At 33.4% G+C, this 27,402-nt stretch overlaps 3 protein-coding genes across 12 annotated transcripts in view; 1 reads left to right on the top strand and 2 right to left on the bottom strand.

Moving 5' to 3' along the window:
- The window catches only part of LOC111056919 (protein transport protein Sec16A), a 78,150-nt gene extending 77,307 nt beyond the window's left edge, over positions 1 to 843 (bottom strand). For 7 of the 10 annotated variants that reach the window (XM_039433643.1, XM_039433642.1, XM_039433644.1 and 4 more), the window contains exon 1: positions 754 to 843. The gene's annotated coding sequence lies outside the window, so the exon portion shown is untranslated. Of the gene's footprint in view, positions 1 to 323; positions 491 to 598; positions 618 to 712 lie in introns of those variants that run through there. The other 3 variants (XM_039433636.1, XM_039433638.1, XM_039433637.1) reach the window with 3 other exon arrangements.
- Positions 844 to 1,186: 343 nt separating this feature from the next.
- On the top strand, positions 1,187 to 9,180 carry LOC111056918 (vesicle-trafficking protein SEC22b-B). Its single transcript, XM_022344328.2, has 5 exons — positions 1,187 to 1,545; positions 2,020 to 2,129; positions 5,655 to 5,815; positions 6,818 to 6,964; positions 8,424 to 9,180. Exons 1-5 carry the CDS (start codon positions 1,471 to 1,473, stop codon positions 8,570 to 8,572), a joined length of 642 nt encoding a protein of 213 aa, XP_022200020.1. The 5' UTR covers positions 1,187 to 1,470; the 3' UTR covers positions 8,573 to 9,180.
- A 444-nt stretch (positions 9,181 to 9,624) lies between these two features.
- LOC111056921 (box C/D snoRNA protein 1) lies at positions 9,625 to 26,688 on the bottom strand. The gene is made up of 9 exons (XM_039431839.1): positions 26,598 to 26,688; positions 25,180 to 25,379; positions 24,548 to 24,629; positions 23,041 to 23,240; positions 22,214 to 22,296; positions 20,506 to 20,684; positions 15,821 to 15,967; positions 13,871 to 13,995; positions 9,625 to 10,417 (listed from the first exon to the last, which is right to left on the bottom strand). Exons 1-9 carry the CDS (start codon positions 26,675 to 26,677, stop codon positions 10,251 to 10,253), a joined length of 1,263 nt encoding a protein of 420 aa, XP_039287773.1. The 5' UTR covers positions 26,678 to 26,688; the 3' UTR covers positions 9,625 to 10,250.
- Positions 26,689 to 27,402: the final 714 nt, after the last annotated feature.

The raw sequence follows: 27,402 nt of genomic DNA, 5'->3' as shown, positions 1-27,402 counted from the left end.
ACAAAGATTTTAGGTGAATTCCGAACTACCGGCTAGTGACTAGCATTGCATTGCTTTTATTTTGTGTGAATGTGTGCTGTGTGCTGTAAACGTTTACTGTGTGAATGAGGTGCACATTAGGATGCAGTTTGTTTAAGCATGCATAATTTTTCCACCTAATATAAATTATTATCAAATCTAATAGGTCTATCTGTCTATATAAACAGATCTTCAGGATGGGTTGAAGAGCATTCAAAGTACCTAGCTTAAGAATCTTTTAACAGATTGTTAGTCTGAAAGAGAACAGTAGGAGAAAATAGATAAAAAGTTTGAAAGCTACTTACTTATATTTTTGCACGTCTTATACTATTAGATTATAACCACATCAATAACTTTTCTTCACCATTTCCAAACACTAGTAAAACGTCACTACCTACTACTACCTTACGAATTAACTATGCTCTTAAATCACAGTCGCTTGGAATCAAGTACATTCAAGCTCTTGGGACAATATAAACATTTAGGAGAAATGTGTTGTTAATAATAAGCAGGAAATATATAATTTAATTTATCAAGTAGACGGTCAATAAATAGTTGACATGGTAGATTGCCTACTCACAGATGGTTGATTAGAACTAGTGATATTAATTTACTAGCACAAAAACTACCCTCTTTCATAAATAGTGTGTATTGAAAAAGCATCATAGCACTGTTAAATAGAAAGCTAACTTACTATTTTAATTTAAAGAAAAAGTAGAACTCATTTTAACCTACTTTTATAACAGCAGACCATTCACGTCACACGAAAGATTTTCTAGACTCTGTTCACTTTCGGCATTTCTGATTCTCGTCTTCATTTGACAGACAGAGATGGTAAGCATTAAAAGAAATTTCTTATCAATTCAAAAATTATGTATACATTTATATATCATTAAAGCTGAAATTTGAAATACTATTGTTGAAAATAAGATTCCTATGAATATTCAATTTCCATAGGTTATGATGATATATGTATACCAGCGTTTATGAACTACATAATTGAAGCAAGGATGATTTATTGAAGAAAAAAAGGTGAATTAGACATTTTCATTATAAAATTGATTATCCATTCTATATTAAACGAAAGGAATGCTGGATTGTGAATGTTTTTTTGTGGTCAAGTTGGCAAGATGTTTTGTTATTCAAAAGTTGCCGAATTGACAACTGACGACGTGTCTTCTACAGAACAGCTGTTCACTGTTTTAGTTTTGATGATTTGTATCATTCGGGGTTAAATTCTGAAAATATTGTCTTTGATAGAGAAAATATGACAGTAAGATAAACTCATTTTATATTTTGAGATGATAAAATTCGATCAAATCCATTTTACAATTATTTATATTCCAACAAGAAGGTGGATTTGAAGGTTAATTTACGTAGAAGACATCTCATTGTAACTTGACAGTATTATTCTGATTGTAGTTTGTTGGTTTGGCAAATAAAAATATAAAAATGGTTCTTATGACAATGATTGCACGTCTCCACGACGGATTACCTTTGGCAGCAACCATGCAAGAAGATGAACAGGTAAGTTGTTTTAAATACACAGTAATCTCCTACTCTAGGTTGTGATGTCGGCAAACATCATTTTGATAGTGTTATGCATTCAAATTTTCTATACTGTAACACCTGATTTTCTTTTTATTCATCCAAAATCCTTCACTTGCCTGTTTATGTAATGTCTTTTTAGTTTTGTGTACTGCAATATCACAACATAACTCTTTATAGATAAGTTTGTTGTATGATGTAACCTAACAACACTTGTTGCAATAACTAACTCAATTTTCTCTTATGATCCCCTTATTCCTTCTTGTATTTAATAGAATTATCTGAAAATTGTAGCTAATACCTTTATGATATGATTCTTACAAATTCATGAAATTCAGTTCAACGACTGTCAGAATATTCTGATTTGATGAGTCATCAAGCACTGAGCTTATATGCCCAACTTGTCACTGGAGCTAAATATCTATTATAAACATGTTTCTATTTGCGTTTCAGTCTGGTCGCAGTATTTTGGAATATCAGAATCAAGCAAAAATGCTGTTCAGGAAACTAAGTCCACAGAGTCCTCCTCAATGCACTATTGAGACCGGACCGTACCTTTTTCAGTAAGTATAAATATTCAAGTTCTAAAATACAAGATTCACTTGAAAATTTTAGCCTAAAGATACAAAAGATTGCAGGACAACAGAAATATATTGATTTAAAAAAATTAAATCTGACTTGCAGTCTGTAATTTTGAAGTCTATGCCATGTTGATTATATACTGCAAGCGCCACACACTTACAAAGTCGCTTGCTGTATTCATGCTTGAGCCTTTGCTGTTTCTAATTATGATCAACGATCTGAGACTGGAGGACTCAAGCCTTTTCTTTGCTGATGACACCACAATCATCGGTAGGGGTGGTGGACCCACAGCAGCAGGGTGAGAGCGCAGCAACTCTGTGCAGAGAACTAGTCCCTGAGTTCTCCGCAAATAAGCTCCTCAACGAAGGAAAGATCCAGTAACTGATGTGTACTCTTGGCAGCACAGATCAAAACCAGGCATTTGTCACCCTCCTTGGATTCAGTGTAGATTCAAAGCTGACCTGGGAGCATCATATTTTTGGAGTGTGCTAGAAGCTGTTGAGAGTCATATAACTTCTCAGGAAGTTGAGAGCTCTGCTGAGAATCGAGCGATTGTTAATTTTGTGACATGCTGTTTTTAATAGCCTCATACTGTATCTGGGGTTACTTACTTACTTGTTACTTGTCTTATATTCTCCGTAGTCTGAGGAATCGTCATAATATCTTCTCTTCAATGAGGTTTCGCGTTAGTCTTGGTCCTCAGTTCGTCCCATATAGTGACTGTATTCACTATATTTCGGGTCATTCTAGGGCCAGAGATATTCTATTGCTCCAAAAGAATCCGAATCATCACGTACCTAGCAAGTATGATGCACATTGCCAGCCGATCTCCTACAAATTGGGCATCCACACAGTATGTGGACACTACATCTTGGCTTCACTGCTATATTATTAGAGAAGCAACATTATAACAATACATCGGAGAGAGCAAGTGCACTCCTACAACACTCGAAGGACAAATTTGGATGTGCCCCGCTGTCGTTTGTCGAAGGTGAGGGACTGTTTCCCTGTGCTGGCGCTGAGGATGTTTAACCACTCACCAAAGCCGATGAGGGCGCGTCGGGTGAATGTCTTCAGCTCCTCCTTGTCTAAGTGGCTGATTGAAATATAATAATATAAATGATTTTTTTAATGAAGATACTTGTGATCTGTGACACTGCCATCGTTATCAAGTAGTGTAGTCTGTTTTGCCAGTGTTTTTTGACAATGAACTGACTGACGCGATCTACCCAGGAATGGTAGAATAGTCCTTGATCGAGAAAAATGATATTGGACATAGGTAGGCGCACACAGATCGTCATCGGATGGACGGTACACATCGGACGATTAGTTTCGATGCATTGTTTTCAATTGGAGTACACATACCTATCCGCATCGTATAGGTATGCGCACTCCAATTGAAAACAATGTATCAAATCTAATCTTCCGATGCGTGCCGTCCGTCCGATGACGATCTGTGTGTGCCTACCTTTATACGGGCGGAATGGAGGCGAGCGATGGCATAGTAGCTATCCACACTCTTGCGCTCTTCGACGTGTGTACGCACTTGGCGAGAGTGTGGCGCTGGCATTTTAGTCATAATATTATGATTATAGTACCGCTCCCTGTACTGTCCGGCATGAAATGTGCCAGTGTTCTTGTTAGAAATCTGTTGAGCTTAGTGAAGCTCTCCAGACATTTTCATGGAACGTGATAGTCTATCCACTTCAAAAATGAACTATCAGCTTCCATGCCATTTTCTTCATCTTTTACCCACTCTACTTGTGGAATCGATGTCTCCATGACATAAGCTACGAAAATCACTACATGATTAAAATGGTTGAATGAGAAGCGTTAATATTATCTTTTAGGAAATGCTAACAGTTTGCCAGGATAAATCTCACCAAAGAAAAGAATTGCTACACATTAGAGGAACAGTCTTTCTAACGTCACCCGTCTATAATCAGTCATTATTCATGAAACATTATCAAAACTCTGTATACTGTATTGTTTGAGCATTGTGCCCAGTCCCACCTCCTACTTTGGAAACGCCACCTCTGGTAACACCAGGATACAAATGAGAAAAATTCAACATGATTTTACCATATATATATATATATATATATATATATATATATATATATATATATATATATATATATATATATATATGCATATGCATTCATAGGGCAAAGTTAGAAAAAACACAATTTTACACTTAATATGTTAAATACTAATGGAATCTAGTACGTTCTGCAGCCACTGATATGCCTCTTCTCCAGCATCATGAACTTCTATAGTCAGCCCTCCATGTTAGGAGTGTTGTGGACACTCAGATATTAGGTGATTCATTGATTGAATTTGTCCACATTGGCACAGAGGATCAGAGGTGTATCCCCATGCTGTCATCAGCTCAGCACACCTTCCCACCTGCGTCCTGAACCGGTTAAGGCCACACCACTCTCTACGTCTCAGCTGGGTGCCAGGAACAATGTCATTAGGGTCATCAACAAGGTCTTTGTTCCTGACCTCTCCCTGCAACCATCTCAGTCTCCATAACTCCCTCGCACTTCTTATTTCCCCCTGCTCATCTAGTATCAAGTATCTTCTTGACTTGAGGCGCCTTGGTGGAGGGTTAGCCAAATCTCTAGAAACTGGGAGATCCTCATGAATGTGTTGCAACTGGGAAATGAACTTGTTCTTCTTCTCCAACCTTCTGAGATCTGGAGGCATGATGTTACTAAGCACAGGCAACCACTCAGTCTCTGTTGGTCTCAATGTCCCACTAATCTTCCTCATAGTTTCATTGAAAACTGTATCAATTTTCTTTTTTGCATGCTGGTTACTGAGATGGAATATTGTTGAGACAGTTTTGGACGGGTTTGGCTTCAAGAACCACTGCTGGAAGTATTCTGCCATTATTTCTAAATCCTCAATGAACACAAGAAATACAAGTTCTTGCATGATATAATCGTCAAAAATTCTTTCAATTAATGCTTGATAAATGAATGTAATCTGTGTTTACCATCCATTCGTTACAATAGTAGGCTATACGAGTAGTATGTTATCCTAAGCAAGCAATTTCTGTATATTTATAACTGGTTATTTATGTTCAACGGATATTGAAAATGGCTCTAACGATTTTCACAAAATTTGGAACATAGTAGGTTTATGATATAAACATTCGATTGCACTAAGTCTCATTCTTGGGAAAACTCTCTGAACGACATTAAAAGGATAATTCATCCTTAGCTGAAACAGCTGAGACTTTCGTCGTCAGTGGATAGTAAAAGTGAGCGAGTGATTCTGTGGAAAATCAAAATATCGCATCCCCGAAATTCATAAGCTGACATATAGCCCAGCTGTAAAATATAAACACGATCATTTTGGAGAATTGTGTTCTGTTCATCAATAAATAAAAATAACGAGCGAAGCTCGGTGCCCCGATATTATCTGTTTAATTGAGCATCGTAAACGTAATATCTGGTCGATTATGTATATTAATGTCCAATTTTTATCTTTTACAGCTACCTTATTGAAAGAGAAGTTTGTTACCTAGTTCTGTGTGAGCGTACCTATTCCAAGAGACTTGCGTTTACCTATCTCGAAGACATAGCACAGGAATTCCATTCACAGTATGGGAGGAAGGTTGCATCTGTATTCAGGCCGTACACATTCATTGAATTTGGTCAGTATTTTTTTTCTTAGAAAATTGAGCTTATAAAGTTGAAATGAATTCTAGATTTATGAAACTATCTACAGTAATAAGATTATATAATTGATGTTCCAGAAATTCATTTAATTCTAGTGTTTCAAAGTGTATTTTACTTGTAAATTATTTAAAAGTTTATAAAAAAATCCTCCCATCTGAAAAGAACTGGAAAATGCAAAATTTGCAAGTAAAATACGCTTTAAATGAGATTGTTTCAATATTGTAGTGTTGATTCTACCATGTAGAGTAATTCAAATAACAGGGAGTAAACTATTATTTCTACTCTCAAGTCTTCATAAATAATTCATCTAAGTACCTGCTTAAAATATTTCTCACTTTATTTCGCCAAGTAGGGTATCTAAATAGCAGTAAAGTATTATTTCCACTTTCAAGTTCTATCAAACTAATACCATAGCCATCTCTAATTAAAGGCCCTGGTCTACAATATTGCAACGTCGCAGTGTAGGCCTAGAATCTAATACATGATTCGTGAAAAAGATCAGATTGTATTTTTTAAAATCTTTTTCGCCAATCATGTTTAGATTCTAGGCCTACACTGCGACGTTACAATATCGTAGGTCAGGGCCTTGTATTAGAGGTGGCTATGTTAATACTGTATTACTTTCTATAGGTGCAAAAATAATCAACAACACCATGATAATAAACTCTTTCATAGTCCATGAGTACTCATGGATACAAAAAGTGTTTTGGAAACGTAGTATGGGAGTTTATTTTTTCTTTTCTTTACTAATAACTATTCTTCTACAATTTCTCTCCAGATATTGATATATTCTTACCTACAACATCAACATTTTACATTGAGTTTAATATTGGTTTAAAATTCTACCAAGTGACTGTCACAATCCTTGAAATTCTTGCAACAATAAAACTAAATCTTACGCTTATCAAATTGATAAGAATTGTTTAAAAATTATGCTGACTAGTCTTCGATGTTTATATAGTTTTAAATTTTTTCAGACACATACATTCAAAAAGCGAGAAAGATGTACACAGATTCCAGAGTGAGAAAAAATTTGAACACTCTAAATACAGAACTACAAGATGTTCAAAGGATAATGGTTCAGAATATTGATGATGTTCTTCAAAGAGGCACTGTATTATCTGGTAAGATTCAGTCCTAGTTCATCATTTTTATAGGAAATTTATCCATTTATTCATTTTATAAATTTGCTTTTCTCTTATTGAATTTGAATTTAGAAAGAATTGCTCCACATGAAAGTCAATAATTATCAATAGACCTACATATTTTAGATTTTTAACCAATTAAAGTTAGTGGAAAATTATTGTTGTTACATTTTAGGCTAGTCAAGAAAAGACAAGACATGATCAGACACAATACTATTTACACAATATAAATATTTACACAAGATAAATGTAGTACAGCCAAAACAAAGTAATCAAGTTACAATGTGGGTCACACACTGCATACGTTTACAGACCAGTGCAGATATAACAGCAGACAGAGCAAGAAAGATAGAAACTGTGTGTATTTAAGAGAGATGAATTCAATGCAGAAAGAGCAAGAAAGATAGAGAGATGAATTCAATGCACAAGAATCTGTTTACTACTTGGCTTATGAGACACTTGACCCACTCTGTCTTCCAAGTAAATTGTCATTTTATGGTTCATTTCAAACGCTACTTTTTGCTCTACCGTACTCTACTTTTGTCAATCGTTTAATTTAAATATTATCAGCTGTTCTTAGTGAGAATTTGTGTGTATTTTTGGCTTCAAAATTCATAAAATAGCTTAATTAATAAAATGTGCAGTGATAATTAAGTGTAATATTTAACTATAATTTGGTGTTTTAATTTTTCTAAATTTAAAATTTGCACCTCATATTTATTTTTGGACGAAAGTTGAGCTTGAACTTCTTACTGAAGAAACATAACCTATTTTTTGGACATGTAATCAAAATTTGGGAATGGAATAGTTTTGGGCCAAGCCTGTTGTTCCTTCCCAATCATATTTATATGATTTGTTATTGTACCCACGTATAAATAAATAAATACTTAACATAGTTGCTTATGACGCAACACACTGATTATTAGACATGTCTTCATAAGCAACTATGTGAAGTATTGTGACTGATCATGTCTTGTCTTGACTAACTGGTGTGTGCCTAGCCTGACTAACTTATTCACTAAGGCCCGGTTGTCCAAAACCCTGTTAACTTTCAATCGTGATTTAATTAAAGGAGAACCAATCACAGAAGCGTTCTTTTCGAAAAAGCCTTCTCCGATTGGTTCTCGTGACATCAAGTCTTGATTAAAGTTTAACAGGCTTTTGTGCAACCGGCAGTAAATATCCTATTAGCACGAGTAAACTATCTGTACCATACATTTATTATACCCGCTAACCTATGATTTATACAACAAACTGATTTCTAATGAACTATTATGACTTTGAAGCTTGTTATTTATAACTATCAATTTCTTCAAATGCAGAGTAGCCAATTGTCTGCATAATAGTCTTTTGCAATCATTGAAAATTAAAGAAAAACATTTTACATCTTTTAACGTTTCATAAACTGAAAAGATTGACCCAAATCTCTTATTTTCAGAGTTGGATTCCAAAGCACAAAATCTATCAATCCTATCCCAAAAATACAAGAAGGATGCCGCGTATTTGAACATGAAATCAGTTTATTTCAAGATGGCAGCTGGAGGCATTGTTCTATTTGTATTCTTTATGTACTTCTGGGTGCTATGAAAACTGAAAATCATGCAGAAGTCGCTAAATAGATTGATCTTTGTATAAACACATTATGGTTGAGGAACTACGACTACCCAAGAACTGAAAGCAAGGGTGGAATTTTGATTGTACATTTTGTAACAAGGAAAATGTTTAGATTAATAAATATTGTAAATCATATAATTTATTCTCACGTTTCAACATCATTTATTGAAACTTTGATTGTTTTTTATTATTGCACTCGTTTTATATCATCAATGTGAATATTGTATTTTATAAACAATTTGAGTATTGATCGAATTTATACTTTACAAAGAAAATTGGCCAAATGTGTAGGGTTCTTGTACAACACTACTTGATTCAATTTGTAATCCTAACTTTTATTCGAACTCATTTTTTTCAATTGAACTCATTATTACGAAAAGTACAGTTTCCAATTTTTTATTACTGTAGGCCTATGTATATTGAAAGCATTATTTAGCGTACCGCACTGTATTTATCAATATAATTTATACGCTTTTAATTTAATCAATAGGCTACGTGCATGCATCACGTTGTTATAATGAAAATGTTTCATTTTTCATGTGCAAATGATCAGGAATCGAATATTAAAGAGTTTTTATAAGGATTATGATTCTCATTTCAAGATTTTCCCCAACAACGTATTAATAGTAATATTATTATCATTGTGGATTAGACACAATGGAATATTAATGGAATATTTTCATTTTCTTTATTGAATGAAATAAAGAATAAGTAGTAGCATAGAGAAACAATAGCATAAGTAGATATCCCATGGTATAGGGAATTTATGTCGCAACTTTTACTGTTATCTTATGCCATCGTTTCTCTATGGTAGTAGTGATAATGGCGACACATTTTCAATGGAAGATGGTTAAATTACGAGAAAAAGCTCGGTCCCTATCTCCCTAGAGGCAATTTCAAGCATTTTCTAGTGACTGAAATATACCAGAAATAAATCAGATGATTGATCAATAATGATTCTGATATAAAACTAGAAATGAATCAGTGATTAGTCATTTTCAATAAACTGATTCAACTGAAAAGTATATTTTTGATGTTTTAATCAAATGCTCAAAACAATAAATTTACAGACAATTTAGCAAAACAATTTGAAATATTTTTGTTGATTATTATTTACAGATTTCATACAATAAGGGTGAATTCCTATACACAGAACCTAATATAAAGGCTATCTTCCTGATTCATACACAAGTCTCGATGTAGACTAAATTACAGCACCTTTAAAACAAATAACTGGGTTTATTTCATTCTTAACTTAAAAACTTTAACTTCATTTTTTAACTAACCTTAACTTCATTCTTTACTTCATTTATTTCATTAATCTGGTTTTCAAGGGTTAGTACCGGTTGCACAAAAGCCGGTCAAGTCTTCAGAGAAGCCGTCTTATATGAAAAGCCTTCTCTGATTAGTTGAAATTAACCACGATTAAAATTTAACCGGCTTTTGTACAACCGGCACTAATAGTTGAAAAATGGCGATCAATATTTTGACGCCTACAAAAATATATGTTCTGTGTAAATTAATGAGAACACACAAATTAAGAATTTTTATAGAAAATGACGATATTGGAAACTATAATTTTACTTAATCATTCAACAATGATTAAATTATATTAATCAGAAAATGGAAATCAGAATTGTGTTCAATTGACCTACGTTGGTGTCTGATTTGAAGACTGGAAGTTCTTATTTCCATTAAAATTGTTGTGTCTTCTTTGATTGTTACGATTGTTAATTGGATTCTGATTCCTGTTTTGTCCAGTTTGTCTTCTGTTCTTCGCATCTTGGCGAATCCGGTCATTTATTGCATCTTCTTCATCTGTAAAAATAGAGATAAATTAGTTGTAAAAATAGAGATTGGTTGGAAATAATACAACCAATATGTGGTTGTAATAGAATTACAACCACATAAATATTTGATTGCTCATTTTAAAATTAATCAAGAGCATTCGAAAAACAAGACAGTATCTCTGGGGTGCTTCAAGCCAAGTTGAAATTGTAACCACTTAGTTACTTCATTGTTAATTTGAAAGTCTTTATATTACTGGTTAAATATTGGGAAAAAACAGGATCATCTTCGGGAAGCTGTAAGCTTTCAACTTGACTATCAAATACTGATGATTATCCTATTATAATAAGCGAGAAATTTTTGTATATCTGTTTAAATTTTTATAAATGGTTATCTGGCTATTTATGTTCAACGGATCTCGAAAACGGCTCTAACGATTTTCACGAAATTTGGAACATAGTACGTTTATGATATAAAAATTCGATTGCACTAGGTCTCATTCTTGGGAAAACTCGTTGAACGACATTAAAAGGATAATTCATCCTTGGCTGGAACAGCTGAGACTTTCGTCGTCTGTGGATGGTAAAAAGTGAGCGAGTGATTCTGTGGAAAATCAAAATATCGCATCCCCGGAATTCATAAGCTGACGTATAGCCGTATAGCTGTAAAATATAAACACAATCATTTTAGAGAATTGTGTTTGTTTTTGAATAAATAAAAATAACGAGCAAATCTCGGTGCCCCGATATTTATTATCTTAATTAAGTAACTGAACTATTAAAACTTTATCTAAAATTATACCAACTATACTTTATCACCGAAAACGACTTTCAGTAAAAGTATCTTTAGTAGTATCGTCTGTACTTTGGCTACCGGCCAGACTGTAGACCTATCTCTTAAGGTGCGTACAGACTTTCGCTCTGCTCCGCAACCGAACGTCACTCCAGCAGAGCGATTGATGATCGACCGGGGAACGCGAGAAGATCTAACATCTTCCGTAACGTTCATGATGGGTGCGTGGGCGGCGCGACTGTGGTTCGATGAAGGAACGAGGGCGGTACGAGGGAGGAGCGTGCTCGGTGCGGGTTGGAAGAGCGTATATGTGTACGCAGCTATAGGTGTGGACCATACCATGATACAAAAACAGAAATAGTGTTTATAACTAATAATGTTTGCTAATAACACTATAATAACTACATGTAATCAAATATTTTTGGCCTCCAGTCAACAGATCGGTCAAGAGTCTGGCTCAATGGAGTTGAAACAGGGGGGCTACAACTGCTATAGTGAGGTCCACGTTATAATGGTAGTAAAGAAGGTAGAACAGCGTTACCGATTCTTTGCCTTGCTATTGCCTTCTATAGGGGATAGCTGATACCGGTATATCTGATATAATATCAACTGTTGAGTCTGGCTCAATGAAGTTGACTACTGTTGAAGCTGGCTCAACGGTATTCTTGTTTAAAATATCCAATTATATTTCATTCGTCCAGAAAATTATATCTTTCAAATTGTTATATAATAAATTCTCATAATTGAGATTAAATATTTCGAAAAAAATTGGAGAGGTACGGGATTAGAGGACTCCACCTTGAATTATTTAAGTGATCGGACACAATATCTGATAACAACAGTTACAAATCAAATACTACAAAACTTAACGACTTTGGATTACCACAAGGTACCGTCTTGTCCCCGATTTTATTTTTACTATATCAACGATATCTGTAAACTAAATATTGATAGTTCGAAAATAATTTCCTTTGTTGACGATACGGCTGTAATAGTTAAGGACCGCTCATGGTTAGAGACGTACTCGAGAGCAGAAAGAGTAATATCCATTGTTAAACAATGGCTTGATATTAATACATTGAGTATAAATACATCAAAAACGAAATATATTACATTTTCTCGTACAATAGTTGGTCAACCAAATGATGCTATGAATTTAAAAATACATACAAATTGTGATTTTGAGAAATGGAAGTATTGTGCATGCCCTCAACTAAAAAATGAAAAATCTATAAAGTATCTGGGCATCATGGTTGATTGTAACCTTAAGTGGGAGCCTCATATAGAATATATTTGTAAACGCTTAAAATTTATTTCCTTTATCTTTTATAAAGTCCGTAAAATATTAGACATTAAATTACTTAGGGTCCTTTACTTTGCCTATGTTCAATCGGTGCTGCAATATGGGTTAGTGGTATGGGGAGGAGCATATGATGTTTTCATGAATAAAATTTTTACATTTCAGAAAATGATAATAAAAGCAATTCTAAATAAGCCAAGGGCTTTTTCTAGTAGTGAAACAATTTTGCCGAATTTAAAGTGATGACAGTACGTCAAATTTATATAAAGAAACTTCTCTATTATGCATGGATGAATTTACAGTGAATAATAACGTTTCTATGTATAACCTGTATAACCTGAAAGTTACATCTCATAACATTTATAATATTAACTATTCAGATTTGACAATAGTGCGAAGACAATTGGGGTATCTTAGCTCAAAAATAATAAATATCATGCCAAATGCATTGTCAGAATATCTTTCTAATAGGGGTAGACAGAGGATGAAACAGATAAATAAGTGGGTGATACAAAAATTTTTCTTCAACATCAGTCAAATATTACAATTACTAGTAATTTATTGTTAACTTCGATTTTTTGTAGCTTTGATTATTAGTAAATAAATTTTTATATTGTCTAAACAGCTGATACTCTCACTCAGCGGTCAGGGTTTTGCCCTCGCTGGGTGGTGCCATCCATGTAATTTTAATTTATTTGTAAAATAGCATAATATTATAATCTAGAATATTTCTTTTGTAAGTTTTTTATTTCGTATTTTGTTTTTATGGACAATAAAGATGTATAAAAAAAATTATATTTCTATATTGTTAAAAAACGATCGCGCAACGTTCCAGTGCTAGAAAATGATAGCGCCATCTACTTTATCGAATGATAGACAAGGATAGCAACACCAATGTTAATCAAATACTGCCATTATAACGTAGAACTCACTTTACCACTCTTTACCCCTTCAATTGGAGTAAACGTGTACCGTGGCCATTCATTAAAATTAAAACAGAGAAAGTCAATCGAGAGAAATTTGTATTAAATCTTTTATTGATTCACTCAGCCCGTGTTCTCATAGCGTTCAATTACGCATTTTCAATTTATCAATCTTCACACCGTGGACTCTATACTTTATCAATCTGTATTATTTTATGGCAAATAAATGAATTTCAATATACAAGATTTATTTTGTTTGTGACGTCACCAACTGGGGGCTTTATTCAAACCCCCAAAAAGCGTGTCACACAAAATTTGGCGAAAATGGGAAATTGAACGCTATGAGAACACCAGGCTGAGTGAATCAATACAAAATTTAATACAATCGTTTAATACAAATTTCTCTCGTAACTTCATGTGAAATTGTGTAGAAGCACCATAGAAAGTTGAGTGATTAACTATACTTACCAACTGATAGAATATCATACATATGTTTGTGATCCTTGTGTAGGACATGGATTTCAGGATTTTCCACAATGATTTTGCCAGAAAAGTTTTCTCTGATCGTTAAGGATGGATCCAGCAAATAGAACCTATAAGTGGACAAAAATAGAGTAACATCAAGAATTGCAAGTCTACGCACACGCATTAAAATAATAATCAATTGAAAGGCAGAAAAGCACATTCTATAAGAATTCTTTTAAAAGTATAATCCAATAGAATCAACCAAATATTTGATAGCAAAAAAAGTTGAAAGTTTAAAACAATTTACACATATAACATTGAATGAAAGTCATGAACAATGAAGTTTATATTATGATTAGCTTACTAATCATGGCTGGCCACTAACGTAACGATTCACATGTTCGATACGACAGTACTGTCGAAAACCTGGAATATTAGTGTATGTGGCTTTGACGTACGTCTGCAGACGAAAAACCACTGTGCAGGTGAACATTTGTGTGCTCGTTCAAGTGAAGGTGCGTACAGATTTACGCGCCGCGAACACGAGCAATTAACTTTTAATCAGATGATGCCAAGCTTTTTATATTTGTATCTCACAGTTTCTGTACAAATACAGATATAATCAGCTGATGAATAGTGAACTGCTAGTGTTCGCGGTGCTTAAGCTAAAGCTGGGCTTTCCTTTGTGCGTAAATGCCGTCGACCACGACAGGGTGAGAATCTTAGATTGGGTAAATTTCAATTTGTCTAAATAACCTAAAACATAATGTTTCAATTATTATGTTTTGATGGGGGAGGTTGAGTTTATACTTTTTTATATTTCAAAATGGCATTTGTTTGATTGTATTAAAAATGTTTTGATTCTTGAATAATAAACACAAATAATGAAAAGTTATTTGATCAGCTGTTTTAGCACACTTGAAATGTGGACAATATGAATGTCAACAATGCTTGTCGTCGTCGACTGCGGAAGTTTACGCACAAACGAAGATGCACCTTTACGGCCGGTTTCCAAGCTCGAGATTCAGCCAAGTTCTAGACTTTAAACAGCTGGAGTCAGAAAATTGGCTTTCCAAAACGGGGCTTAGTTGTAGTCCACGTTGAAAAAATTCCGAAAAACTAAAGAATTAAACACCAACAAATAAAGATAAAATAGTGTAAAGTTTCAGCTGTTTGGAATTATTTAGGCATGTTTCATTTCGTCAAGGAAAAACGTTTCCAATGAGAAAATAGAGATTATCATAAAAACCACGACTAGGCTACGCCCCGTTTCGGAAAGCCAATTTTCTGACTCCAGCTGTTTGAAGTCTAGAACTTAGCTAAATCCAGAGCTCGGAAAACGGCCCTAAGTGTATGTACTGGAAGTGTACTAAGTGTACTGGAAGACTGTTTGTCTGACAGTCATATCGTCATGTAAAATGATACTTCAGTATCCAGCCTTAGAGATTTTCCTTCTTATCAAATGGAATTTCTATTAGTTTTTCTTTAAATATCTAATTATGAAATCATAGATGCGTGAAACATATTACATTGATTGATACAAGTAGGCCTTCACAAGAAATCAGTAGAAATTCTACTTACTTTTTGTGTAGTTGAGAAGTTGATATTGTGAAAATTATTCATATTAATTAAAAATACTAAGAAATGAGTAGAATATGAATTAAAATACTAAGAAATTGTCAAAAACCACAGATTTATTGAATACTTAGAAAAGTTTCTAAGTTATTACTTATTTCTTAGTATTTTTAATTAATATGAATAATTACGTAGAATTTATAAGTCTACAATAAATAAGTAGAATTTAAATAAAAATACTAAGAAATTGTCAAAAACCACAGATTTATTGATACTTATTTATTGGGCCAAGTGAATAAAACTAGTTGAAGTAAGCACTAGTACCTAGTACTAGCTTGAATAATAGAATTGAATTGTTGTAGTTGAGAAATATCTTACTTATCACAGGTCACTTTGTCCGCTTTCATTAGAAGTACGTTGCCACTGTGGCCAGCCGCTTGATAGAATTCCAGTCTTTTATCTCTGGTTACCAAGGGATTCAGTAGATGATCAACAGCATTGCTCAGCCTTGTTGTATCGATCACCCTGAAAATAGTGTAAGCTTGAAATTAAATTAAAAAAACAATATGAAAATACTGTCGGATTAAGCACCACCCGTAATGAACTAACATGTTGACGGTACAATAATAATTAATAATTTCTCTGATTGCCAATGAATTGCAACCAGAGGAGTTTATTGACAAAACATATATATAATTATTATATTATACTTACTAAAGTTGCTAATACTAAACTTAGTCCTAATAATGATACCCCACTATAATAATATGTGTCGGGGTGATCATAATATTCTTTTCTAAAACATGTATAACAATATTATATTGAACTAGCCGTCAGGCTCACTTCGCTCGCCTGCATTTTTCATTTGAGCATGCTTAATTCCATCAGAAAGTCAAAGTACTGAGAAAACGCAGAAAAGCTGAGAAAACGCTGATTTTGGGCGTATCTTTGATGAGATATTAAAGTCACCTCATCACAAAATTTTTAGACCCTAGCTAACCTTTGTACCAAATTTGAACATTTTCTGTCTATTACTTGATGAAAGAGCTGAGAAAACGCAAAAATCCGCTAATTTTGAGCGTATATTTAGCGTTATTGCAAATTCCTTCTAACACAACATTATTACACCCAAGCTGAGCTTCTGTACTAAATTTGAACATTTTCTGTTCATTTGTTCTCGATAAAGCTGAAAAAACGCTGGAAAACGCAGATTTTGGGCGTATCTTTGGATTTTTTTCCAAATCCGTTCTTAGTTGTTGACTATTTCCGCCTATTCAACTGCGGAATTTACGGCTCACTATGAGCAATAATACTTAGGATATAGTGACTATTCTACTCTATTGACTTATTATTTTGACGATTCTACATACCCCTTTTATAGGTGGTCAAAAGATGAATAATAATAATAATAATAATAATAATAATAATAATAATAATAATATAATAATAATAATAATAATAATAATAATTAGTGTGCCTCTAAAGGGCCAACTGAACATACCTACCAAATTTGAACGTTTTTGGTCCGGTAGATTTTTAGTTCTGCGAGTAAGTGGGCCATATGAATAAAGTTGATACTAGCTAAAGCTTAATACTTCTAAAATATGGAGCATTAGCTTCATTCTCTATGAATAAACCTCTATGCAAAACCTTCTGCTCATGCTCATCAAAAAATAGTTTGAGCATTTGCTCAAAAGTAAAAGCTTTTGCTCAAAATTGTATGAATAACATTTTGGTCTCGAGATTTGGAATCAGTAGCGTCATTTATAGTTTTCCACACCTTTTTCAAGTCCTTACCGCAATTTACAAACTCATTTCTAAAGAAAATCTCCTTTGCAGAACGTATCAGTGCCTTCAAAATAGTGTTGTATTTCTTATAATAACGAACATTAATCGTGTTGAACGGCTGCTCCCTTATTTTAAGTGACATATCATTCCTTTTCCTGATACATTTCAATAACCCTTTAGTTATCCAAGGTTTCAATCGTTTCTTTCTATTACTACTTTTCTGCTTCGAAGATGAACACGAATTAAAAACATGTACTATTTTATCATAGAATCTGCTAAAAGCTACTTTAGCATCCTTTTCATAATAGACTCCATCCCATGACACTTCTTTAATTTTAATTTTAAACAGGTGGTCGTCAAAAAATAATGCATCATACTGTACAGGCTTCTTATTAGGCTCTAAACTACTATTTTTTATAAACTGAATTCGCCCCATAATAGCTTCATGATCTGCTATAGAGCAATTGTATATAGCTGGGTTCAATGTACATATCTTAGATTTGAGAAACAGATGATCAATACATGATTCACGATATAATGAATGTCTAGTGCAACCGTGTAAATAATTAGTATAACCATATTCCAAGAGCATATTCAAGTATTTATGACCTATTTGGGTTAGATCATTACCCAAAATATCAATATTTGTATCTCCAATCAAGATTTTGTTTTCATAACAAGTTGTTTGACTAAGGAATATCTCCAAATCATCTAAAAAAGCCAAAGCGTCGGTATCATTAGGTGATCTATACAATGCTGTACAGCAAAATTCTACGTCTCCATAATTATGTTATTTTAAAATTTAAAGAATTAGTATTACCAATATTTATATCCAGAATATCTAATTTTATTCCATGTTTAACATAAATTACTATTCCATCAGATTTATTAAATTTTGTTGGTTTCACAACCTTATTATAATTGTTCAACTCGAAACCAGAATCTTGTGATAGCCACGTCTCAGTGAGAACTATTAAATCATATTGCGCATCAACACTAGATAAAAATAAACACAATTCATCGAAGTTCTTATTAATACTTCTTATGTTCAAATGAAAAACTTTTAACGATATTGAATGAAAAAACGTTGCTATCTCGTTTAAATTTTTTAAATTAATTGTTTCACATCTGTCTATAAGATGAAGATCCTCTACTAAATCGCAAATTTCCATTGAAAATTAAATAGAAATATTAGCTGAATAGAAAAAACCCGTTTTTGTTTTAAACCTAGATTGTCTTGAGGTCCATCTAATTTTTCACTTGTATAGGCTTCTCACCTTCCTCCTTTCTTACAAGAATCTTACCATCTCTTATCCAAACAAACCGATATCCTTTCTGGGTCGCAAGTTTTTTCTTTTCTCTGAACAGTTCCATTATGAAAGCTATTCAAGCTTAATTATATAAAGCTATTTTATGAAATTGTATTTTGACAATCTATAATATAATAAAGAAAATAATTGGCTTATACACACGTACGGTATAGGAAACTCACGAATGACGCATTATCACGTCTGAACTATTGGATTGATTAACTATAAATTTTGCATATAGACTTTCAATTTACCTATGACAGTTATAGGCATATTTAAAATTATTTAAGAATTCAGAAGGCCAAGTTTTCAGTTTGTAAATTTTTTACGAGGGCCCGCCCTTGCGAAGCACGGGTTACCTACTAGAATAGAATAAAGGTATGATCACATTGGATGCGTGTATGAGCAAGTGCAAGTCAGACACTTTATTGTTTGTATACACTTTATTGCTTACGATTCTATGTAACCGGTTTGAATTGTATTCAGAAGGAAAATAGTTATTTGTGCAACTAGTGCGCAAAGTGACAGTTTGCTGCACCGAAAGAAACGTTTACGCACGAGCCGTAGGCGAGGGCGGAATGGTTTCTTGAGTGCAGCAGAGGAACTTTGCTCACGCATTTCACATTAAATTTTTCCTACAGTTACCATTGAATATGAGAAGTGGTTGATTATGAGTAAAATGATGGCTGAAATGCATCAAATGTTTGTCTGTATAATTTTGTTATTAATAACAACATTAATTTATTTTAAACTTGATAATCCAATTGAAACTTAATAATCGATAATTTATTCAAATTGAAAATTAAATTAATCCAATCAATTTGAATAATTTTGAGTAAATTTTAATTTCTAAATAATTTTTCAACCAATCAATTTATGAATGAAAAATATTTGAAATAATGAATAATTAATAATATTCAAAATGTATAATTTAATGAGTTCTCATTTTTATTTATTTGAAAATCAGAAAAAATATAGATAGAACAAATTCGCATTCAAAATATACGCCAACAATGTCAACAGCTGATTGGGATGGCTGCAAGATAATACACCAAGTATTAAGAGTACGCAAAGTAATACTTTGCGCACTAGAGCGGAAAAGTAATTAAACTTTGCGTTCTGTAATCAGTGCAGGGATGGCCAATTTTCAAGGTAACTGTAGGAAAAATAAATTGAATTGAATTGAGATCATGCATAAGCCGAGAAACAACATCTGGAAAAGTCATTAAAGCACGTTGTAACTTGTCTGTAGCTGCTCACACTGAACGCAACCAGCAAGTGCAAGCGTCAGGTGTGAGTGTTCCTATTGCTCTTACCGGATTTTGTTTCTCATCTGCGCGCTTGATCATGCATGACCACGCGTGCATTTGCACATAAGTGTATCCAATGTGTTCATACCTTCAAGAGATTGGACTAGGCTAGTCCTAGACAGACAGGAATTTTATACTTTGTCAAGTAGTATCAATTAACCATTTATCATGTAGGTATTCCTGAAAAATATGTATTTGATCAAACCCGAAGAGATTGGACTACTCCTTGACAAACAGGAATTTTATACTTTGTCTAGTAGTATCAATTAACCATTTATCATGTAGGTATTCCTGAAAAAATATCTATTTGATCAAACCCGAAGAGATTGGACTACTCATTTACAAACAGGAATTTTATACTTTGTCAGGTAGTATCAACTAACCATTTATCATGTAGGTAACCTGAAAAATATCTATGTGAACAGACCCGAAGAGATTGGACTACTCCTTGACAAACAGGAATTTTATACTTTGTCAAGTTGTATCAATTGGTCATTTATCATGTAGGTATTCCTGAAAAAATATCTATGTGAACAAACCCGGAGAGATTGGACTACTCCTTGACAAACAGGAATTTTATACTTTGTCAGGTAGTATAAATTAACCATTTATCTAATAGGTATTCCTGAAAATAATGCATCTAGATTCTACCAACCTGACATCAGTGTACTTCAAGAACTCAGCTTGTGGGAAGATCCAATCAATCTTCCAATACAGTTCCTGGGTTTGGAAATCAAGGAAAGTTGAGTTGGATTTTCGTCGCGCAAAAGTTTTTGGCAAAAAATGAAGCTGGACATGCCTCCGGGCGGCAGCTGCTCTCAGACAAATAAGAAACTGCAAAAATACAGGAATAAATGTGTAAATCAGTTAAAAAACTCTATCAATCGTGCAGAACAACAAAACAATATAATTCTTTATTATTTATGAGCATTGGAGCTCAAGAAGAGCAACAGAAGTTTATTTTTAATTCAAAAGTTGAAAATATCTAGTGAAATAATACATAGCCTACGCCTACTATCATAGAGAAACAATAGCATAAGTAGATATTCCATGGTATAGGGCGTTCATGTCGCAACTTTTACTGTTATCTCAAGCCGATTACTGTTGATTATTGTTGAATTTTACCGTTTTCTGGGGTGAGAGTGTATGAACGGCACAATATGAGAGACTACCAGTGTCACACACCTCCATGGGAAAGAATTACATGAACTATCGGCTTGAGATAACAGTAAAAGTTGCGACATAAACGCCCTATACCATGGGATAACTACTTATGCTATTGTTTCTCTATGCTACTATCGTGAGTGCGTCAGCCACTAAAGGTGGCATTTGATAAATGTCCTATACCTTTTGTAAGTGACCACGGCTTGTTCATCAAGCCGTTTTTCATTAGTTATTGTTTTCATTTGATGTTCTCTTCTGTGATAAAACATTTATATCAATTTATTCAAAAATGTGTTTCAATAAATGGTAACTAATTTTAAACTGCAGACCTTTAGTAAGTGAACACCTTTAGTAGGTGAACACCTTTAGTAGGTGAACATCTTCAGTGAGTGACATACACCCCTACTATCTACACATTCAGTCACAAGTTTAACTTAAATTATAATTCATTATATGTATTTTGCTTACATTTTATAATTTATGAATGACTTGAAGCAGATATTTTTACGATAAGAATTGAAAGAATATGGTATACTAAAAAATGTATAAAATGCATTAGCAACAAATGACTAGCAATTAGTCGATGATGATCTTCCCTAATTGAACAATATGTATTGAATTAATCCTTTCACCACAAAATTAAGATAAACTTCCTATTACAGGTATTAATAAAGTGACTCGTGGTCTAGTGGACAGAGTGCTTGCGTAGCAGCATAGAGATCCCGGGTTCAAACCCTATCATTACCAAAAGTTTTTTAACGAGATCACTCCCATGTTAGATAGGATAGGCACATTAAACTGTCGGTCCCGGCTGAAGTATGACAGTCGTAAGGCCCATTGAAGGCTTAAGTTATATATTCAGGGGGTGGGATCTTCCCGCAAGGGACTCTCACCATCAAAAGCCATACGAATTTACTTTTACAGGTATTAATCCAATTTCCAATAATAGAAATCCTGCCATTTAGATTTTACTAGATGAAAATGTGAACAATATTCTGCAGAGTAGAAATTTTACCAAAGTAAGTTCATATTTAATCTAATGTTTTTTTTATTTTATATTATGTCAACCTACTAATAGGATATTAAATGAAGAGAGCTAAATGTTAGTTGATAGGAGTATAGTGTAGCACGATTCCCGCAGTCCTGGCTGCTGGTGAAGACTACAAAAGTAATTTTAGAGTTCAGTAAAAGAAATATACCTTTGGTAGGTCACTCCTTGTCATGGCAGATGTCTTATGATAGGTTTCAACCGCACGATTTATCTCTTCAAGCATTTTATAGTCTGAAATGAAACAGTAGATTAAATTTATAAGGAGAAATTATATTTCAGTAAGTTTATTGATTATCTTGATTAACTTTGGAGAAGAATAAGATATTAATGTTAGAAAAAAATTACGTGGTAATAAAAAATAACAAAAGATAAGAGGGTTAGACACATAGCTCAATGCTTGCATGTGAAATAGAGTGTAGTCCTATACTATGACTTTATCACATTGAAAAATGAATCCACATTCTCTAAAAATACAAAAGTCTACATTGGAATCACTTTTGTATCACTCCAGTATTGAGATACCGGTAGACGTCATTTCGACAAAATTCAAATTATAAATTAAATTCGCGCAGTAGTTTAATACCATTTAAAGGTAGAGAAGCCAAAAGGAGGGAAATAAAAAATGAGACGCCAAGATAAGAATTAAAAAAAAAAACAGAATAACCCCCCTTCCTTCAACTTGGGTTGTTTAAAAAAAAACAACATTTTTTAATCCTTAATGTAATTTCAAAATTCACTTTCATGCATATCAATTTTGTGAAAATGTTTTGTCAAGTTATACCATAACTCATTAGCTTTTTTTACATTGTTGAACCAGTTTCTATTAATAAAGAAACTTGAATAAAGGTCATAATTGGGAGTTGATTAGAATCGAATATTTTTTCAAAAACTTATATAATTGAATTTACGTGTTTCTGTGAGAGAGACAAAGAAGAAGAAGAAGAGAAGGTGTTTCTGTGAGATGAGTTCACTTACCATTTGATAAATCAAGATTTGAAAATTGTTGAATCATTTTAAACTTGACCCTACTTCTAACGCCGTCACAATCAAGCTCTTCCTTGTGGATGTTCAGGCATGGCAGAGCGCACGTTTTAACTTCGCATTTTGGACAACAATACTTGGCAGCTTCTGTACCACAAACTTCACAGTTTCCCAATCGACCCTTAACTTTATCACTGAAAAATAAACACAATGATAAAAATAAAAAGTGAATTGCAGAAACAATATCTGGTATCATTACCTATAACCAGAACGCTGGTTTCAGGAGAACAAGTTGTTGCTCAACGTCGGCAAGACGCAGAATATCATGATGAGGGGGTCAGAATACAAGGGGTCCAAGTGACATTTTTCAATTTTTTGAGTTAGCTACAGTAATCGATAGCTGAAAGTGGTAAATATCTAGTATACAAGAGGTATAAGCGTGAGTCTAATCAGTGCTGACATCTGGTGTAAAATTTTTAAACTACATTTTCAAAAAGCTGTTTATTTGATTAAGCAATGGGTCCAAGTGACTTGGATCCCTTGTTTACAGGAGAACGGTTGCTCGTATCCATCAAATTGAATTTAACCTTGATTAAGCCATGTCACCAAGCAAAAGATATTTCAAGAACCAATTAGCGAATCAGATAATATTGCAATGAGGTCATTAATCATTGTTCAATTGCTGGTAAATTTGATAGATTTATGTGTAGCTAGACAATAGAGTTTTGTTTGGTAAACAAAGGGAACAAGTGATACTTCTTATCACTATTTAGCTGATAATTAAGAAAGGAGAGAAATTTGAGACATGAAATTGTACGTTTGATTTGGTAAAAGTATACAGAATAGTTATAAGAATAGGTGAATATTATTTCTATATTCATTTCATGAATGAAGAATTAATTCATGTGAGTAAACTTTAAGCTCAATTTTCTCGAAACTAACAATATGTCACTTGGACCCCTTGTATTATAACCCCTTCATGTGCACTCTGAGAAACCACTTCAATCATTCATTGAATGAACCGGTAAAGCTTTTGGGATTTAACATCGATCCAAAGTTAACATAGAGTGCTCTTGTGGATGCTGTTTGCAAAAGATTGTCTCGTCTGGTCCACCTGTTGAGAAGTCTGAGGTGCTTGCTGATTGAGGAGCATTTGATCACCTATGGCCTGTTATTCACTTTTCCATAGCCTCATTATCTATGGTATACTGCTGTGGGGACAATCTTCACACTGTGAGAGTATTCTTCTGCTGCAGAAGAAGGCAGTTCGGATATTGTCATCCAGTGATCATCTGGAGCACTGTAGGCCACTCTTCGTCAGACTCGGGATTCTCAATTTTTAGTCAGTTTATTTTTTCTTCCATGTTTGTTATTAGGAATACTAATCTGAGGGTTGCAGAGTGCCTACTCACTTCGAACTGCTCTCAAAATCAATGTTCCTCGATGTAGGCTAAGTAAGACTCAAAACTGTTATCCGAATATTGCTATTAAAATGTTTAACCTCCTTCTGTGCGTCATTTGAGTGACAGTGAGTTTAAGAGGAGACTCAACCGCACGATTTATCTCTTCAAGCATTTTATAGTCTGAAATGAAACAGTAAATTATATTTATAAGGAGTATGTGAATAAAATTATATTTCAGTAAGTTTATTGATTATCTTAAGATTATCTCATTTTACTTTGGAGAAGAATAAGATATTAATGTTGAAAAATATTGACGTGGTAATGAAAGATAAGAGGGTTAAACACATAGCTCAATGCTTGCATGTGAAATAGAGTGTCGTCCTAAACTATGACCTTAACACAGTGAAAAATGAATCCACATTCTATGAAAACACAAAAGTCTACATTGGAATCACTTTTGTATCACTCCAGTATTGAGATACCGGTAGATGTCATTTCGACAAAATTCAAATTATAAATTAAATTCACGCAGTAGTTTAATATCATTTAAAGATAGAGAAGCCAAAAAGAAGGAAATGAAGAATGAGACGCCAAGATAGGAGTTAAAAACAAAACTGAATAAAACACATACTCTTAACTTTGGTTGTTTAAAACTTATATAATTGGAATTCAGGTGTTTCTGTGAGAGAGACAAGAAGAGAAGGTGTTTCTGTGAGATGAGTTCACTTACCATTTGATAAATCAAGATTTGAAAATTGTTGAATCATTTTAAACTTGACCCTACTTCTAACGCCGTCACAATCAAGCTCTTCCTTGTGGATGTTCAGGCATGGCAGAGCGCACGTTTTAACTTCGCATTTTGGACAACAATACTTGGCAGCTTCTGTACCACAAACTTCACAGTTTCCCAATCGACTCTTTACTTTATCACTGAAAAAAAACACAATAATAAAAATAAAAAGTGAATTGCAAAAACAAGATCTGGTATCATTACCTATTCATATAACAATACAATAGATGTTTATGGAAAATGTAGAGGAATCAATAGAAATAAATTGATTTGATTAATCAATGTATACAATGTGCTTGAATCGTCTATTAGAAATATAAGTTATTTGGTATATTATTATGGGTTTCTTTAAAATAGACTACACCGTATTGTTTAAAATAAGTCCCCCTTGACTTATTTAAAAGCTACCTGAGTGATAGAACCCAGTCTTCAACCATTAATGATCATTCTAGTGTCACAGACTTGACTTGGTATGGTCTTCCTCAGGGTACGGTGCTATCACCCATCCTCTTTATTCTCTATGTCAACGATCTAACTATAATATCCTTTACAGATTATACTGCAGCTATTCTTCACGGTAAAAATTGGAATGAAGTTCACACCATAGCTGAATAAAACTTATTACAAATTAAGAATTAGCTAGATAGAAATACTCTATGTTTGAATATAGATAAAACTAGCTACATAACCTTCTCAGTAAATAAAATAGGGCAGCCTGTTTATAATGAAGAAATAAAGCTCCAATCAAAGTGCACTTTAACCTAAATAATTGTAATTGTCCCACTATAAAAGTCAATAATATTAAATACTTGGGAGTCATAATAGATGATCATCTACAGTGGGATGTATATATTAAGTCCCTCTGTAAAAGAATTAGATATTTATCTTACAAATTCTATCAAATAAATAGAATTCTAAATAAGAAAAAATTAGAAATGGTATATCATTCTCTAGTTGAATTAATTATGCAGTATCGTTTGGTAGTCCTAACTTTATTGAAAATGAATAATACAGTACGGTACATACAAATACCGTACGATCATGTATAAGTACGGTAGCTATACAGACAGTTTGGCAACTTATTTATATCATGCCAACTTATTTAAAAAGCATTGATTAAATTACTTAAGATGTTTCCCGCAGCTTAGATAAAATTTGAAAGTATCATACTGATCAGATTTTCAACGAATTAGAATTTCAACTTAAAAAGGCAGCATTTACTGTGTAAACATAGGCCTAACCTATAATTGAAGTAAAATGAATTCATCTATAGGCCTATATTAAAAATCATTGCTCTTGAGGTGGAATGAATCAATTGCTGATATTTCTACATAAATACACAAATCAATGTGGCTTACCACTTTTCTTCATCAATATCCATATTGACATTTCCAGCTTCTACCATCACATCAACTTCTTCTTTCAGCTTCAACAACATCCAGATCCAAAATGGCCGCGATGAACATGTGCTCTGCTGCTGCAGCTCTCTTGATATCTCTCTTTTCCATTCAGTCAGCAGTGAAGAAAGTCCTGACTCAACCGCCAATTTTGAAAAGAAGGATGATATTCAAATTGCTATTTTGATTCTATGAGTAATAAATAAGCAAATAGGCTATATGGATGAATGGAATTAATATAAGAGTTGAGAGTTTCAGAGTTGAGATTGGAAATAACATATTATAGTATTATTTCAAATTAAGAGTCTGGCTAAAAAATATAACATATTGTATGTGTACCATTTACGGTACATAAATATTTAACATTTTCCTTACTCAATTAATTTAGGAGAATTTGAAGATGAAGTGCCGCCTGCACAACAGCCGGGTTTAATATTTTAAACTCCTTCTATGATTGGTTCTCGTGAAATTAATCACTGTTAAAATTTAACCGGCTTTTGTGCTTTTTGTGATGACAGTCAGGTTCAGATGAACAATCATTGAACACGATTTCAAGAGCACTAAAATGTTACTTCTACAAATTCTATGAGTCTTGTTCTTATAATAATATAAAAGTAATCAGCATTTGAAAGTGGGGGATTTCTCAGTTCCAGCGATGAGAACAAACTTGAAATTCACACATGTGCCGATACTTTCATAACTATGTATTCACTGTCAGGTTGATTCAAAAATATTTTTCTGTAATATTTTGTATGATACTTATAGG

Source organism: Nilaparvata lugens, chromosome 7 (genome assembly GCF_014356525.2).
Source record: "Nilaparvata lugens isolate BPH chromosome 7, ASM1435652v1, whole genome shotgun sequence".
NCBI lineage: Eukaryota > Metazoa > Arthropoda > Insecta > Hemiptera > Delphacidae > Nilaparvata > Nilaparvata lugens.
Note: the sequence above shows the minus strand (reverse complement) of the source record. Positions and strands in the feature narration are given on the sequence as shown.